The 19315-nt window shown below is 41.8% G+C and overlaps 1 protein-coding gene across 17 annotated transcripts in view; it reads left to right on the forward strand.

Moving 5' to 3' along the window:
* Positions 1-19315, forward strand: part of C7h12orf42 (similar to human chromosome 12 open reading frame 42) — a 189532-nt gene that overhangs the window by 116511 nt on the left and 53706 nt on the right. For all 17 annotated transcript variants that reach the window (XM_087558989.1, XM_087558991.1, XM_087558992.1 and 14 more), the window contains one exon: positions 12289-12400. In XM_087558989.1, coding sequence (XP_087415115.1) covers positions 12289-12400 — 112 coding nt within the window. The remainder of the gene's footprint in view (positions 1-12288; positions 12401-19315) is intronic.

Raw genomic sequence — 19315 nt, forward strand, 5'->3', positions numbered from 1 at the left:
ATTGTTCCTGATTGTTAACTCAGCAGTGCCTATCTCCGTGAAGCACTGCACCTGACACTCCCTGAAGGGCTTTCAGACCCTGGTTTTACCTCTGGGACCAGGGGAAGGAGGCAGGGAACTCAGGACATTGCTTCTACCTGACTTCTGCTCAGGGGGAGAGTGTGGTGGCTTGCTGATTGCTCACACCTAGGCCAGCATTTCAGAGACTCTCCTTCAGAGACTCAGCACCTCCCCCTTTGCTTCAGGATGCTGTTTGGGCGAATGCTACCACCGCACAAGCAGACTGAGACCAGATCATGCAACATCGAGTCCCAGAACTCCGAATGCTTTTAGTTACCCATTAGCAAATGCGGAAGATAAAGCTGCCTCTAATTATGAGGGCCAATAAGATCAAGAACTCTGTACAACTTAGGGTGTCAGGGGCTAGTTGACCTCTCTGTATCATTTTCATCACAGGTAAAGTGTAGTAGACACAATCCTGATTCTGCAAGGTCGTGACCAGGACTTGAGATGTGTGGTGCATTTATGATGATGGCCTATGTATTATAGCAAGCGCTCAAGGGCTAGTGCTCCTGTCCCGTAGTGACAGGAGAGCAAAATATCTTGCTAGGAAATAGCCAAAGATGTCGCACATCCCACCAAGGTGGTTGCTAACAAGGCTTCCTGCTTATCACCTTACATATTGCATTGCAGCCCGATTTCATCCATCTTCACCCTTAGATTTGGCTTCCTGTGCCTATTTCAAGTGCCTAGTTCAAGTCATTTTTCTGCTCTGGGTCTCCGTCCTCTCTTCTTTGAGATACGTATACAGAGGGCTTGCACTCAGCGGCGCATCCTGAGACAACGTCCTGTTGTCAGAGCTTTTCTGCTCTCACTGTTTATCTGCTCGACCGGAAGCTTCACGCTCAGCAATGGCCATAAGCCTGAGGACGAACAGTGTGCAGAAGAAAGCACCTTTACTCCAGCTTAACATGTTTGTGCAGTGACCTCGTTGGGTAACTCCGAGCCCGCTTTGATACACTTCCTATTAAAATTCTGCCTCATCTGCATCTTGTCTGTCAGAAATTACTTGCGCCCGGAGGAAGTCAGGCAGAAAACCTGTTCAACTTCTTGTCCTTTAAGAAACGGCACTTTGATTTCAGAGGTTCGACTTGGCTAGGTAATGAAATTATCATGGTGGAACAAGGCGTAGGAATAGTAAGGATGATAATTCTTCTTTGCCCATTGTATGCTTTTGCTATTCATAAGTTTTAGGGCCTTAGATATTAGATACAGTTACGTAAGGCCTCATGAACGGTAATTATCTTTTGGCCAAAGAAAAAGCCCAAACGAATTCTAAGCTGCATTATCGCTTGGCTTCTGACATGAGCTGATAATCAGATTTTCTTGCTTAAATCCATGGTGCTTGAACAATGCTACCCACTGTCTGCGCTTCCCGATATTACCCTTAATTAGAAAGAGCAGAAACACAAATCTGAATTATTTCAAAATCTGGTTTCCATGGTCAGTGGTTTGAAAGGCTTAACTTCATTATAAATAAACCCGGTTTTATTGGCTAATGAAATCTGAGATGTGAAGCCTGGGAGGGTGGGGGCGCAGGGCTCTGATGTTTACACACCCAAATATCCAACGTGGACAGAGTGTTTCAGAATAAACCATTGGATATTTGAATTACGATTTCTTTGTCCCAGGTACAGTGCCATTTGTGAACCTTACCACCAAGGGGGACCCGAAAGGAGCCGGAATTTATGCATTATTGAAAAGCAAAATTTTCAAGTTTAATTATATTTCAATGGCTATCAAGGAGATCTTGACCTATTTTATATATATATATATATATTCCACTTTGGTCTTTTTCGTTCCTTCTGGATATTGAGGTTCAAGGTTATACATGTGTGTTGGTCTGCCTGTGTCTACATATGCCTCCTCAGTGTTTGGGTCTAAAATATTTACAATGGGCGTGCATGCTTGCATGCGTGTGTATGCGTGTGTGCCTGCGCAGTACAGAATAATGAATGGGCCGGCATAGGCAGGAACTCAATTGCATTTCATTTATGGTCCAATAAAAAGAAGGCTAATAATAGCTAAGGGAAACTGACCCCATTTGACAGACTAATAATGGAAGCACAGGTAGTAACTTTGTCCATCTGTGTGACAACAGGGCACTCTCCTAGGACATATAATGACCTCAAACACTGTCAAGAGTCGTGGTCACATGTATCACAGCTGTTCTTCCAGTTTCCCTGTGGCTAGCGAGGACACAGGTGTCTCTTATACCTTAACTGAGACCCAGATCTCTTTTCTACTCCATTTTAATGTTTCTCAAAAGGACTTTTACCCACTTGCCATCCCTATCTTCTCCCTTTCAATGTTCATTGATATTTTCTGTTCAACTCATCCACTTCCCTACCCTCTCTGTGCTTGGTGCTTTGTTCCCATAGAAATCATTCATGACAACAGGAATTGCCCTGCCGAATGCGCAGAATCTGGCTGAAGATGCTGGAGCTTAGAGAGGATCATGTGTGCGGCGACTGTTAGAGGCAGAACTCAGAATAAAAGTGATTAATCCCAGCACTGGGGATCCGAGCACTGTGTTATATTTTCCCTGCCAAGCTGCGTGGCTTCCCTCAAATCAGTCTTTTTGCCTTCGCAGCTCTATATGGTTGGAGATTCGAAGCCCTTCCCTTCCCAGTCACCTAGCTCAAGATGAATATTTCTGGGATCCAGGCTCCTGTGATTTAAGGGGTTCATTATGGGACCAAGTGTTTGCCTAGGGTAGTCCTGGTGAGGTAAGAGACATTGACTTCACTTCCATAGGGAATCGTATGGAGACCAGTTGCCTGAGGCCAGGAAAGGGCTTTTGAAATAGTTGGCTGGAAACTATGCTATAGATGGTTCTCAGGAAACAGCCATCTGCCTTAGACAGTGAAGACGAGTGAGGGCTGTTAGCAGACATTTTAGACTGCCCTCACTTACACAGCTCCTCTCCTTGAATGCCAAGGAATTAATGGCAGAGCTTCTAATTGGCACAGTGCAAATTGGTTTCAGGGAGCTAAGACACAGATGTGATGCCGTTAGCTCACTCAGAGCCCCGTGGAGCCTGAGCTAGACTGGTCATGTCAGGCCAGTTGTTCTTAGCCTTGCAGAACCTCAGCTGGGCTAGCTCAGTGTTTCTTATAAAGACCAAGTGGTTTATATATAACTATCTTTCTGTATATCCCTCATTAACAATTATGAAGAAAGTGGTCATGAATTTAGAGAGGTGTGTGTGTGTGTGTGTGTGTGTGTGTGTGTGTACACAAGAGGAGTGGGAGTGGGTTTAGGGGAGTAGATGTGGTGAAAACATATTTAATCTTTATAGGAAATTCTCAAAATGAATAGCTTTAAAGGGGAGAAAATAAAGGAAAGAAGCGAATTGGGTATTAAAGCCTCTTTAGGTTCCTGAGGGGAGTCTTTCAGATGGGATAGGCTAACATATGCAGAGGAGGAAGTTCAGAGAAGCATTGCGGAGAAAACCAAAGAAACCTGTTCAAACCTGACCCCGCAGGCCCTACACCCGGTACATGGAGGAAGAGGACAAAATATACAAAACACGAGGCCATCTTTTAAAAAGAAGAGAAGAGATCGGGAGAACAAGAGGTCACTGGAGAGGAACTGTGTGCTAACCCACATGGGAGTGGGCGGGAAGTCCCTAGAAAGTAGAAAGGAAAAGTTAAAATGAGAAATGAGAGGGGAGAGGAATAGAATGAAGGAAAGGGCTGGAGAGATGGCTCAGCGGTTAGAGCACCGGCTGCTCTTCCAGAGGTCCTGAGTTCAAATCCCAGCAACCACATGGTGGCTCACAACCATCTGTAATGAGATCTGATGCCCTCTTCTGGTGTGTCTGAAGATGGTGACAGTGTATTCACATAACTAAAACTAAATAAATCTTTAAAAGAATGGAGGAAGGGAAGGGAAATGGGGGCGGGGAAGAGAGCCAACGCACACTGTGAGAGACTATGAGTTATTTTTACAAAAACAAGAAAGGAAGAAGAAAGAAAAAGGGAGAAAAGAAAACGGAAGAAAAAAAAGTTCCTAAAAACTGCAAAACAGGAATTTCCAGGTTGAAGGGAGTGGTCGGAATGCCCGTCGGTGTAATGAAAGAAAAGCCACACGATGGCACTTTATTGTGAAACCTATTTCAATAGTGACAAAGAGATCTTAAACCTTTTTTTTTTTTTTTTTTTTTTTTGGAGATAAATGACAAGGCATACAAACAAAACAAATATCACCCGGGCAGATCAGAAAAGAACATAAATCAGGTGGCACCAGGCATCATCAGCCTGAGATACCAGACGTCAGAGACAGTCAGGAGAACATGTGTACTGTGCAGTCTTTTAACCAGAAGATGTGCACGCTCAGTAGATGACAGACATTATTATTTCCCTGTCATGTCGCCAGGTATTGTTCTTAGGCATTTTAAACTGGTAGGAAGTGACCTCCCAGGATAGAAAGACTCTCTATAAATGACATAGGGGAAAGACGCAGACTCTATTCAGTTTTTTTGTCCTTGCCCAATTGACTGTGAGGATTTAAGATTTATTCTGAAAAAAAGTTTTTTACAGACACTGTTAATCCCTGTAAATAACTTGTGGATCCTGGAGCAAAATGAAAATGTCACTTCTTAATGGTAATAAAACAAACACTTTAGCTTTGAAATATCCTAAAAAATCAGAACTCACAAAGTTAAAAAATGACATTTTTGCATCAATTTTGCACAATATGGTGAATAATGCTTCTTCAATGTTGTGTCTTAATTGATCACAAAGATTTTTCTCTGGCTTGTTTCCTATAAATGTACTTATAAGGACATTTTAAAAACCCTTTGCTTTTAGCACGTTCCTTTTCAATATTGTAAATAATCTCTGACGACTTTTTATTTTCAGAAGAACTGTTTTTTATGTGAACTATATATACACTATATATACCACACCGCTGTTGACATTGTTTAGTGTATTGTATAGTTTCTCACACCATTGGGCTAGATCTTTGAGAAATTATTTTGAAATAAAAGTTTTAATACATCTGGAGTTGGTTATTCCTACAGAGCGTTTTACATTTTTAAATGTACTTTAAAAAAATCTTTATGTCTGCGTTCGCCTGCATGCGTGCTTGCGCCCTGCATGCCTGGCTGGCTCCCTTGAAGGTCGTAAGAGGGTATATGAAACCCCTTTGAAACCAGAGTGGCAGCAGCTTGTGAACTGCCACGTAGGGGTGGGACAGAACCGGAGTTGCCTGGAAGACCGTCCAGCGCCTCTAACCACTGAACGATTTCTCAATTTCCCTAGCCTACAGAATCGTTTCATAAGAAGTATCTTCACCTACAAATCCATTTTACACGAGTCTGCTCGACAAGGGCCACAATGTTCCCTTGTTTCTTCTGAAATTTCCCGTAACTGTTGAATGTTATAAGAAGCCGAGAGGGCCTGCGGTAGGCATGCCCCTAAGGAGTATAGTTTCAACTTTTTATGAGATGGCTTACTGTGCGTATTGTCAACAACAACAACAGCAGCAACGATAAACCTCTTGATCGTACGCATAAGTGTTAGTAGTAAGTGTTGTCTCTTTAACTTGGGGGAGAGGTAGATTTCCTAGAAATTTCCTCCCAAGGCAGAGTGAGTTCCAGCATTAACTATGCTATCTCTTATCAGAATCGGTTTTACCCAGAGTACTCTGCTTCTTGAACCCTCATCTTACAAAAACAGCAAACTCAGCCCCAAGAGCAAGAAGCACAGGAGGTAGTCCATCCAGCACAGCCTGTCTTATGTGAAGAGAGATAGAAAAGCTGTGCTCAGATAACCGTAGCAGCTCTGGCTTCTGCGCTTGCACTGGGAAGCCCTCATTCAAGGAGTTTTGACATAATTTCACAGTTTGCCTCAACTAAAGTTTCTGTAACCAATAGGAGGGGGGTGCGGTGATGTGCTCAAATATAAATGTTTGTTTTACCCAAACCATAATGGCCCAAAGTTGTAGTCTGGACTCCCAAGTTCATGAGAGTAAAATAAAAGTGAGAAAAAAACAAACAAACAAACAAAAAAAAAAAAAACAATCGACGGAAGCCTTTCTGTGTGGAGGGAATAGACTTGCCAGGCAGGTCCCTGTTTTAGGTCGCTGGGTTTGATATTGGTTCCCTTTCTCCTTTGTTGGTGTGCAGAACCAACACCATGAACACCATGAACACAAGACAGTGGCGGGTGAAGCTTCTAGTTGAGCATGAACTGAACGCCTCTGTGTTCATGACGTAAGTGCCTTCCTCAGCGACAGGGGCTTTACCATCAGGTTGTGGAGAGCAACCAAGAACCCTGGCAAGAGTTTGAGGTGCTGGCGGGGCAGGTCTACGATACAGATCTCTTTGACCAACCACTTGTAAACCATTTCTGGCACTGTGGCTTTACTAGGGGCATTCTCTTGACCACTCTATGTTGACATCACTTAAATTGCTTGTGTATATATTTAGGAAACTTCCACAGTGTATGCTTCCATTTGCTTTTGCAAAAGGCTTCTGGTGTTAGTTGTACATCCTCATATTCGCCCTCTGTACCCCACTTTCCCTTCCTTTCCCCCATATACTCCTCCTACTGAACTTTCCCCTTTATCTCCCCACAGCCTTATATATCTTACTGCCCTACTCTTTGGCGATTCCCTCTTCTCTACCACCTTCCCCACACCAGGCACTTGGCCACTGTGGCTATTCATACTGTGGCCCACATATTGCAAGATTATTATTCGTGTTGCTATTGCTTGGGCCACAATCCTCAACCAAAGAACGATTGCAGATTTCCGCAAAACACGTTTGAAAAAGATATCAGCTTTCGGCCAAATAATAAGGCTGTTGTAGAAATCCCTGCTTCCTCTTTTTGGTCTGCAGGGGAAGATGCATTTCCCATGATCCTAAGGGAGAGGTCTAGGTATAGGAGCTCTGGTTTCCTATTCTGTCCTCTTGTGTCTTCTAATTATAGTTCCTGTAGGTGGCCCGAAGCGGCTGCTTCTCTAACACAATGCCAAGAGAGAAAGAAAATACGATTTCATTGGTTACTGTACTTAGAATGGATCCTCAAGGCTGGCAAGGAAAACACAATAGGCTTGGCACACGAACAATTCAAAAGTACAGGTGCTGGGCGTATGCACAGCCCCAAAAATCAACATGACTTGGGAGGAGAGAGGGTTGGAAAACAAAGAAAGGTGCTTTTCATTCAGAGAAATTTATTTCTTTTCAATATTTGTGATCTGCAGCTGATAGCCTATAAGGCCACTTGGCTTTCTCTCCTGACAAAGGGGAGGCCTGCCGCATTGAATAGATGCTTGACTGGCTTGTGGCACGAGGTGGGCCATTTGTCAAGAAGATCAATATTGACTGTTCTTGTATCTTTGTGGTGAAAGTTTGCTCTTCCTTAAAAAAAAAAAAAAGAGCCGGGGGTTGTGCCTTAAAATTTAGCTCTCGTGCTGACTTCAGGCCCTGAATTGAGTGATTGCAACAGGTCTTCATAGCGGGCAGTCCCTTCCCGCTGGTCAGATGTTCCTTCTTCGAGGAGTCTGGCGCCTTTTGTCTCACAACACCTGTGGCCTCTCCTCCGTTCCTTGATTTTAGCTCAATCCTAGCTCCATGCAACATACAATTCGACTGTAACAGTGTATTTCAATGTACGTTTGGAAACATCAAATTCTATCAGTTCAGCACGACGCAGATTAAAATAAAAAAGCCTCATGTGTCATGGAGCAGAAACTTGGTGACTCAGATGAGGGCCATGGACTGCATTAGCTCTTGATGCCTCAGTTCCCCTAGTTTGTGGTAGACTGCAGAGGAGAGAGTGTCCTCTGATGGGGAGCTAGAGGAAGAGCCAACGGTCTGGTTCATAACCAGCTTCCCTTCTATAGAAAGCATTGAATTCTTTACAGAAAACTGTGGACTACGTCTTTAATGTGTGGAGAATCAGCTGGAAACTGCTATGATTCAGATCCGGACTGAGGAGATCTAGGTGGAGTGAGAGAGGTTCCTCATATACCAGGCTTCTGGGTGGTGCTACTAAGCCAGCACACCATTCGAATAAGAAGTTATTTGTTATCCGTATATTTATCTGGGTCGATTTTTTAAAATCAGTGTCTACTCCCAGACTCTGCCATAGGCTCTTCGCATCAGAATTTGTATTTTTTTTTCTTTTTCTTTTTCTTTCTTTCTTTCTTTCTTTCTTTTTTTTCTTTTGAGCTGGGGACCGGACCTAGGGCCTTGTGCTTGCTAGGCAAGCACTCTACTAGTGAGCTAAATCCCCAACCCCAGAATTTTTATTTTAAAATATATATTTCCTAGGTGACTTTTAAAAGGACAGTTATGGACGGTGGTTTAAAACACAGGTAGAGGTGTACCCCACTTAGGCTTTTATTTTAGAAAAAGAATAAGAAAAGGAGAATTCTAAACTTTAAACAAGGCCATAAGTAGCTCAGCAAATGGGCACTAGAGGATTGTTGGGGAGGGAGTGGGTCTGGGGATCCAGAGAGTTGAGAGTCAGAGTTGAGCAGGTTAGGAGACCAAAGAAAAAAGGTCCGCGTAACCTCTCAGACTTTGTGCATTTGAACTACTGGATGTGCCAGCCCTAAGAAAAGGAAGCAATATTATGTGGGGTTAAAAAAAATGTAGGTTTGGGAGCCTTTAATCCTAGCACTGGGAGACATAGGCAGGTGGATCTCTGTGAGTTCCAGGCCAGCCTGGTCTACAGAGTGAGTTCCAGGATAGCCAGAGCTACGCAGAGGAAACCTTGTCTTAGAAAATAAAAGAATGTGGGTTGGGGAAGACTTAGACTTGAGACTTCCTTACAGCAGTCATTCCACAGCCTTGGCATGTTACGTAGTCTCCCATTGTAAAGTGAGCATAATGATTGGTGTAAAGGTAGCTGTGGTGGTTTGAATACACTTGGTCCAAGCAGTGGCACTATTTGGAAGTGTGGCCTTGCTGGAGGAAGTGTGTCACTGTGGACACGAGCTTTAAGACCCTCATCCTGACCACATGGGGTTCAGCCTTCTCCTGACAACCTTCAGATGAAGATGCACCGTGTCTGCCTGGACACTGCCATGCTCCTGCCTTGGTGAAAATGGACTGAACCTCTGAACCTGTAAGCCAGCCCCAGTTAAATGTTGTCCTTATAAGACTTGCCTTGGTCACGGTGTCTGTTCACAGTAGTGAAACCCTAACTGAGACAGTAGCTCCACAGAAAACTAGAAACCAAGAAACAGTTCACCCTAGTTCAACAGAGAAAAATAAAGGAGCGAAATTGGGAGAGTGTTCTAGTTAGATCTCTGTTGCTGTTATAGAACACTGTGGTCAAGCATCTCCTAGGGGAAGAAGTAAGGGCTTGTTTAATTTTACAGGTTACCGTCCATCACTGAGGGAAAAGGGAAGTTAAGGCAGGAGGTCAAAGCAGGAACGAGAAGGCAGGCCTGTTGGCTGTTCTTTGCAGCATTCGCTTGAACCAAGGAACTTGGCTCACGGTCATGGAAGCCAGGATGGGGGTAGTGGTGGTCCGTTCCTCAGGTACTTTTTTTGTTGCTGTGATACAACACCATGACCAAGGCAACTTATAAAAGAAAGCATCAAGTTCGGTGCTCAGGGTTCCAAAGGTTTAGAGCCCCGTGCCATCATGTCAGGGAGCACGGCAACAGACTTGCACATAGGAGGCTAGAATACTACTAGTTGGAGGCTCACATCTTGAGACAACAACCACAAGGTAGGAAGAGCTCACGGTGGCGGGCTTTGGAGATCACGCAGCCTCCCCCCTAATCCTTTGCAAAGTTTCACCACTTAGGGACCAAGCATTCAAATGTGTGAGCCTATGGAGACCATTCTCATTCAAACCATTAAACCATCGGGGTGCTGTGTTCTGTGATCCAGAGCTCTTGCAGGCTTATTATCTAGATTTCTTATACAGTGCAGGACTACTTATCTAGGGAATGGTGCCTCCCATAGTGAGTTGGGCCTTCCTTTACTAACAGTCAAGACAGTTCCCTACAGACATGCCTATAGGCCAATCATATCTGGGCACTTCTTTGAGACTTTTTCTTAGATGACCTTGGCTGCATTTAGTTATAGTCAAACCTAATTCTGTCATGCACAGATTGTCGTGATTCTGTGGTCTCTGACCTGAGCTTCTACAGTTTCAACATATAGAGGCTTTCAAAGGGGTAGGCAGTGATGGTTGACAAATCTTTCAAATTAGTTCTTCCTCATTCTTTTTTGTCTCAAATTCACCCCTGGTGTTCCATTTAGATAGAAGAAATTCCCCTTTGTTTCTTAGATAAGCTGTTACAATATTTAAAAGATTGTTTCAGCCAGTGCTAAGCAAATAACGAAAATGACATCAACCAGAAAGGCTTATGAAGCACAGTCTCTTGACCCTTCGTCTGTAGATCTCTATGTTCTTGTCATTGCTATCCCTAGTCTGGGTCTCTCAACTGACAACTCTTGCCCTATGGCTGAGAAATGCGTATCTTCTCAAGCTCTCATCTTTGCCTCTTTGGCTTAAAACAACGCATGCCAAAGTGAAAGATTCTACTTTAGGACATTTATAAGACACGTTCATCCAGTATAACGTTTGTGGACTGGAACATAAATTTTTCTCTGAGGATATTACAGGGCTGAAAGAGTTATGCAAAATGCTGGCTGAGCCAAGAGCTCAGTCTTCCTTCAGGAGCAAGTTAGTTTTACCCCAAATACCAATATCAAAAGTATTTGTATATGATTTATACAAATTGGGTATCTAGTGCCTAAGCAATGATATAAGATCCAGTTATATGCAAACAATTAAAATTGCACATAAATGTTCGAAGGGCAGTTGGCACTGAGACAACACTTAATAAACAGCTTTTCATTAAAATCCAGTGAAATCATCCTTCTGTGACTTAATTCACTGTTGTTTATTCAATCTCTGTAGCCGTTTTGCCTCTGTTTACTATTGTGGTTATTTCAAGGTCACAACAGCTGACCTGAACCTGCATTCTCCCGTCTCCTGACTGCCTCCCTCTTTCTCCACCTCTCCCTTCTGAGTTACCTCGCACTCCCTGTGCTTGTAATGACCCTCTCACAAGACACTGCAGTAGCTGCCCCTCTGCCCACGAGTCTAATTCTGAAGTATCTCTCTGTCTGAGAAGCCATGTCTTATTTCTATATAAAGGACCTGGAAGATGGATCTGGCACTTAGAGTTTTTACAGAGGACCAGGGTTTGGTTCCCACTACCCACATTGAGGGACTCACAGTTGACAATAACTTCATTTCAGTGGATTTGATGTTCTCTGCAGATTTGATTTACACGGCATTGATTTACACAGACCCTCCAAACCTGGAGATAATTAAAAGTAAATACTTTAAAAATTAAAGAGTTCTGCTCTTAACTTTTTCCTATTCCTTTTAACCTTATCTTGTTTTTCATCTTACCATCAACAACAATAACAACAAAGTATATATATATACATATATATATACATATATATATATATTTTAATCACCCTTCACTAAAACATCAATTTCATGAACCATTTCTGGCACATGGTATAACTCTGTAAAAAATTTTCTGCATGATCAAAAAATGTTCATTAACTCCTTTAATCCAACACACAGTGTGTGTATGTGTGTGTGTGTGTGTGTATTTATATCTGTGCATGTGTGAATTTATGTGTTTATGTGTATATATGTGTGTATGTATGTGTTTGCATGTGTATATATGTGTGTATGTATGTGTATGTATGTGTTTGCATGTGTATATATGTGTGTATGTATGTGTTTGCATGTATATATATGTGTGTATGTATGTGTGTATGTATATATGTTTATATATCCATTTGTATGTGTGTGCATGTTTGTATGTATGTGTGTATATGTGTATATGTATGTATATGTGTATGTGTCTATGTCTGTGGGTATGTCTGTATGTGTTTGTGTCTGTTAGCATGTTTGTATATTTGTATGTGTGGGCATGTTGTGATTATCTAGAGTCAACTGTTTTCAGGATTGTAACTTTTAAGGAATAAAGAAGCAAAAGTATATGTATGTGTATATGTGTTTGCATGTGTATGCATCTGTATGTATAGTGTGTATGTGTGCATGTATGTATATCTATGTGTCTCTGTGTATTTATGTGTGTCATTTTAGTGTCCATGAGTCAAAAGTCACTCATTTAGTGTAGTAAGAGTTGTAAGTGGCATGCCTTGTATCTGGAGTCACAAAGCTAATGTTGTTTGGTTTATTTTTCTCTTTTACCTCACAGCCCATCCCTCGTTGTAAAACTACAGCTTTGCCCTGCTCCAGATTCCTTACTCACATGAAGAAATTTTCCTCATCAAATAAAACGGATAAATTACATTTTCTGCCATTTCCAGGTAAATTCAACAACCCTAAGAAAGCCCGTGGATTCCTAAGAAACTATAGACTATGTAGGCAAAATCTTAAGGTTTTTCACACTTTAGCTATATTCTAACACGGCAATGAAAGAGACACTTCATTGGTTTATGAAATTTTCAAATCCTGGGGGACACTGGCTCATGGCTTGGTTAGACCCATGGCTCATGGACATTATTAGTGCTTTGTCCCATGAATATTACTGGCTTTATTTAATTGTTGCTTTCATTTTTCAGAAAGGGTAACACATTGTAGCCAGAGGCATGTATTATTCTTAGAGTGGATAATCTCAAAAATAAACCTTTAGGCAGAGGCAGGTGGATCTCTATGAATTTGAGGCCAAGTTTGCTCTATAAAATGAGTTCTGGACCACCCAGGACTATATAGTAAGACCCTGTTTCAAAAACCAAAACGAAGCAAACAAAAGTAAAACCTTATTTCTTCCCATATTTCCCATTTCTCATCATGTCTGATGACTTTGATTTACCAAATTTGCGTCTGAAGGACCTGGGAAAATGAAGTGTTAGATGGGCCACTGTGGAAAGTGTACCCACATTGTACCAAATGTGTGTGTATAGGTGGAAACAGAGAGATAAAGGGAAAGAAGAGGTGTGGGGTAGGGATGAATTTCCAAACTAATTTTTTAAAGTGAGATCAATGTGATGTGTAATTGTACTTTTATCTGCCATGTTCTTTCATTACAGACTGTTATGGCAACTTGAGAGTATTAATAAACTCTATTTTGAGGAGTATTTTCCTGACTTGAAAGGGAGATGAATTGTATGACCAATTTTTTATCTAAGAAAAAGCAACAATTTTACAACAATTAATGAAGCTGGTTGTACTTTGACTCATGTGCTGCGTTATTAATTTTTAATGTTAGAAAGTTTTCATTTGTTTATTTCCTTGTGCAGTATACTCATACAGTGTTGCTACCAAAGATGGGAGGAGAAAGACCACAGACACAAATCATCATCAAATTCATTAAAGCAAGCGTTTTCATTTGTGTCTGTGGGCTGACTCCTCTTAAAGCAAGGTTTGGGAGTTTAGCACTGGGTGTGAGGAAGACAAGGATTTTATAGGGCTCAGGGGTAGAGGGTTTCCAAATGGAGGAAAATGGGGTTACGGGAGCAGAATACAACAGGGGATCAAACAAGGTAACCACAGTAGGTAGTCAAAACAAGGTAGTCTGTGGAGGTCATACAACCTTTTGAAACACAGACACGATGCCATTCCTAGAATAGATGGAACAGAACCATTTGTAGTTAAGGTTACAGGTGGGGCTTAGCCCAATCCTTGAGAAACCGAGGTTAATCATGAGCAGGAATAAACCAAGTTTGTTTTTATTATAAGATGGCTTTTCCGTTAACATGCAGGCAGGCTAGTTCTTCATTGGTTTCTTTAATATACTTGGATATCAGGGCTGTTGAAAGGTTTTGTTGGTTTTATGACAACTTCAATGTCCTGAATTGTATACTGTCGACGAAATCCTTATCCTAGGCTTTATATCGGTAGATTCAGTTAACTGAAGCTCAAAGCGTGTTTATGCCTATGATAAGTACCTCTACTCTAAACATAGGCAGATGTTTTAGTTTTGTCATTAAACGATATGGTATAGCAAGTGTTTATGTAGCGTATACATTGTTATCATTGTATTGTAGTAATCCACAGATCATTTAAACCGTGTTGAAGGTCCTGTAGGCTTTTTACAAGTATCATGCCTTTTTATATAAGAGATATGGGCAACCTTAAGTTTTGGTGACCATGGAAAAGAAGTCCAGGATCCAGTCTCCTTTGGAGTCTAGAAGACAACGGTAGTGTGTATTTCCTATTTCAGGGATGTTATAGCACATAATAAAGTGAGTTCTGATCCATCTCACTGTTGTTAATATCATACAAAGACTGCTAGGTATTTAGTCATTTAGTTTCAGGCAATTGATGTAACTCAATAAAAGTAAATGCTTAAATCTTTTCAAAACACAACAAAAGACCAAAATGGTCACCATATCTATCTGAAAAAAAAAGTAAGAATTCAAATTCTTACTTACATGAGAATCTTCAGAGCTGAGGTTATAGCTGTAACTGAGAAATACCATGACGTCCCTTCCCCAGATAGCTCTAAGTGATTTAATACACACCTTACATTTGGTGACCTGAAGTCTTTAGGTCAGCTGTGCCTAAGGGTCACCAATGGATGGAGGGGTAGTTAGTTATTAAGGACTCTCTAGAGCTGAGACACTTGTTTGGTCCTATGTAGCCCTTAGGACAAATGAATAGCATTTTGTTTCTGGGTGCTATAAGAGGGAGGGGATCTTAGCTGGACACCTGATAAAGGGAAGATCGGTGGTGAGGCTGGCTGACAGGGAAGGGGGAGAACTAGCTGTCTCTAGTAGCAGTTAAAGACAGATCAAAAGGCAAGCTTGTGGCAAGAAAACTAATCTTGATAGTTCCGTGATAGTCATCAAGGAACAAGATGATAAGGGAATGGTGTGTTTATGAATTTAGAGGAAAAGAAGAGTCAGACTCAATGTGGAGGAGGGCATGATAGTGGATTAAATGCAAGGGCTGAGATCGAAGGCTGGTGTGGGGGTGTTTACATAACCATTAGTTTACCCCATGAAGGATGACCAAACAGCCTCCAGGTCACTTCCAACAGGCTTGTTATTGGAAATACAGACATGAATAAGACAGGTAAGATTCCTGTCCTCTTGAAATGTACTTTTTAAGTCAGATAAAAATTGATAAGTGAATGTCGGGGTGGGGCAGGAAGGGGGGGTAGATGGGGAGGGGAACACCTTTATAGAAGAAGGGGATGGTGATGGGATAGGGGTCTTATGTCCAGGAAATCGGGAAAGGGAATAACATTTGAAATGTAAATAAAAATATCTAATAAAAATTGATAAGTGGATGAATAAATTATCCAGGTGGAAATAGATAATAAATGATAATAAAAGGTATGAAGAAAAATAGTAGGTGGATTTTCTTATATCCCCTTTTCATCAGACCCCATCCAACCTCAGAGTCAGATGAGAGACAGGCCATTTGATATCATCATAGTCTTCTCATTTCTAGGTTCTGCTATCAACAGAATCATTTGACGTGCAGTTTCCTAAATCTGACTTCCTTCAATTAGTCTAATGCACTCCGACTCTGTGGTTTTCGTGTTGAGTAATAGGCTATTGTATAGATGTACCATGAGTTTTCCAGTTATCAGAGAGGCTTTGTTGAAGCCACTGGAATGTTAGTTTAGACCTTAATAATTGTTAATGATCACAGATCTGCATGTATGATGAGGCACATAGCTCGATGCTAACCAATGAGTTATACGCTATGTAAATTTTACTTCAGTAAATCTCATATTGGAGCAACTTCTATACAAATTTTCAAAAATGAAAGATAAATAAAAACAAACAAAACAAAACAAAAATGATTAACTAATGGAATCCAAGGAATGCAGAAGAGTTGTAATTACTTAATATATGGGAGTTAGGAAAATTGATACTCATTCCGGAGAAAGGAAAGTGTTGTGTAAATTAAGATGAGAACCAGTGCTGACATTATCTGTCAGTCATAAGGAAGAGCTTTGGGTTTTATCCTAAATTCCACAGGGGCGCTAAAGTCTCTGTCCCTCTTCCCACCTACTTTTAAAGGTTATCATCTCGTGGTTTGTGTACAAAACTGTAGCAGGAACAAACGAGAAAGCAGGAAGGTAGAGAAAAGGTACCCAGGGAACCAGAGGGATGCAGTGGCCATGAGGATTGAGAGGGTGGAGGTGAAAGGGAGATGGACCAGTTATAGAGGCTAAGAAAAAGTCAAGTGAGGCTGGAGAGATGGCTCAGCGGTTAAGAGCGCTAACTGCTCTTCCAGAGGTCCTGAGTTCAATTCCCAGCAACCACATGGTGGCTCACAACCATCTGTAATGGGACCTGATGCTCTCTTTGGGTGTGTCTGAAGAGAGTGACAGTGTATACATATACATAAAAGAAATGAATCTTTTTTAAAAAAAAAAGTCAAGTAATACTCCACACCCCCCACAGACTTGGTCTCAAGGTTTGGGCTGTTATAGTGATGATCAATTGTTCTTATCAGTGAGACGGCTCCTCCAGGGTGCTGTTGCTTAAATAACTCTAGTGATTATCACGTCCCTTTCCAGTTTCTCTTCTTTTCAGGACTAGACTAGGCAAGCGGCCACAGAGATTGTAAAAATAGCTGCAAACACTTCACAGACTTCTTGATGCGTGCACCTTTGAAATGTGTTTTCCTGTTCTGTTCTTTCCTCCCATCAATGGGAAGTCTTACTTCACAGATTGACTCCCAGCCTAACTACTCTACTAGTTTTGTCTAACAGAACTCTAGAAGGTACCACAGAGGAAGATAATTCAAACGTGCTTTGCCTTGAGGCATTCCCTGTCACTGCTGGGAACCTTACCATTGTCCTGGAAGGAATGCATGTGGTGCATTTAGCATTTACCAGATAAATGGTAAGAAGCATGAGGTTGTCAACCCAGCTGAGAGCAGACATGGGAGTGACTGACAAATCTGCCCATCATTAGAGTTGCCATGGTATTCATCATAGTCTCCAGCCTTGGCTGAGATGACACAGAGCTGTCAACCCTCAGAATCATGGGAATTTGTGTTCACGCGTGCAAGTGCACAGAAATACGCACTTAGAGATTAGTTAAGGTTTTAGAATGACTTATCTATTTAATTATTTTTCATTAATTGACTAGGGGTGTGTGTGTGTGTGTGTGTGTGTGTGTGTGTGTGTGTGTGTGTGTGTAGAGGCCAAAGGTCAACCTCAGCTATCAACTTTTAGCAATGCCCACCTTGTTTTCTGTGACAGAGACTCTTGTTAACCTGGAGCTTACTGTGCAGGTGGGGCTAGTAGGACAGCAAACCCCAGAGGTCTATTTGTCTCTGCCTCCTGAGTGCTGGAATTAAAAGCGTGTGCCACCAGGCACGGTTTTGAAATTTTTCTCTAGGTATCCAAGATAGGCCTTCCCTTATGTCTACCTAACAAGCAAAATGCATCTCATCAACTAAACGTTCTCCTAAGCCCTGAGATGGTTTATTAAGCACCAAGAGCTAACTCCTATGCCTTCCAGAGTTTCAGCGGAGGGAACCAATCTTAGACTCACCATCACCTATTTGAAGTCTACCAATAACTTCCTTACCTGGCCGGGCTGTGTCTCCCAGAGCAGTGAAGCAAATACAGTGTGTAGACAGGCTGGTATAGAAACCTAATAGTAGAAATGTAATATTCATGCACAGGAGAGATTGAGTGTGGGATGATGTTGCAGGTAAGGCAGGTACAAGACAGAATGAGACTTGCCATTGGACGAGAAGGAAGGATGGGCAGGAGGAAAGTTTGAAGAGGAGGAGATGGGAACGGAAGAGGAGAGAGAGAGAGTAGCTGTGGGACAACATAGAAGCTGACGTTATGACTCCACGCTGTACCTTTACAGGTCGTTATGAATGTCCTTAAGGGATGGATGTGTACCAGGCTTTGTATGTTCAGGTGGGCAATTATATCTTATCAATTGGGTCAAAGGTTAGTGTGTTGTGTGTTCTTTCATGTGGTGATTTAAGTGTAAGAAAGTGTGCGGCGGCTGGAGACACGGGGCCTCCGTGGAATTGGGTTGTGTGTTTCTGGCATGGAAACCTGCCTTGGGAGCTAGATAGGTAGAGAGATTGCTACTAGGCTCAGAGAGAAGCCTTCAGCAGTGTGATAGGGGATGAAGCAGAGCGGGTGAGCCACTTTGATGACTGAGACTTAAGATATCCAGCAGATATCTTGAGGCACCGCAGTGCCGGACCTAGTGGGGGATAAAAGACAGCATTTTATTTTTTATATTCTTACAACAATGGAGTTTCTGTTCAAGGTGAATTTATTACCATCAGTGTCAACTCCTGAACTTTCTGTCATGATCATGTAGCAGATGCCTGGCCCAGTATGGTCATAGCAGTTGTCAAAGAACTAGCCGTGCAGTTGGACACTTAGGCTCTGCGAGGCAGGTGGACTATTTTTTCTTTATGACTCCCAATTCCTGGGTTAAAAGCAACAAGTCTTTATATTCTTAAGTAACAAGTAGGGGTTAGACTGCCTTTTTACCTCTTTAAATAAACCAGTTGTGAGTGGAAGAAGAAACTTGAAAACCATAAAGACAAATGCAATTTTATCACCTGAACAGATGTTGGCAAAGGACTCCTGTTCAATGAACATTGTACTAGATGTTCCTAAAGACATCATACTAGATGTGTCTAATGGACATTGTTCTAGATGTGTCTAATGGACATTGTACTAGATATTCTAATGGACATTTTACTAGTTTGTTACCCAGAATCAGGGTCTGAACTAGAGAAGACTTAAGGACTCTTAAGGAGATGATGGACTAGGGGAAATGTATGAAATGATGAGGAGAGGGGAGGAGATAAGAAGATATAAGAATTGGGACTAGAACCATAGAAGCATTCCAAAAGCAGGAAGGGGAGGGGCTCTGGCCCAGGAAAGCAGGGAGAGGCCAGGAGCTAAGGAGAGGTTCTGCAGTTACAAGTTCCCTTCTTGGACTGAGACTTATTGGGTCTGAACTCCTTGTCAACCACTGACTAGTAGCCTGACCATGGGCAAGTTTCCCAACTTCTTCATATTTTAGTTTTCTTAATACAAAATGGATATGCTAGTATATCCAATTCCTATATTCTATTGTGATAAGTGTCATGGTATAGATGAAGTTCTTGGGGCAGAAACTAGGCCTTATTAAATGTCCAATAACTTAGCATTATTGTTGCAACATTCAAATGTCATGAATTTCAAAAGGAAGGAAAGGATAGCTAGCATTATATAGGGTAAGTAAGAGCTCTGGCAGGAATACACATTTGTTTTAGTTGTCGAGAGG

Source organism: Rattus norvegicus, chromosome 7 (genome assembly GCF_021556685.1).
Source record: "Rattus norvegicus strain SHRSP/BbbUtx chromosome 7, alternate assembly SHRSP_T2T, whole genome shotgun sequence".
NCBI lineage: Eukaryota > Metazoa > Chordata > Mammalia > Rodentia > Muridae > Rattus > Rattus norvegicus.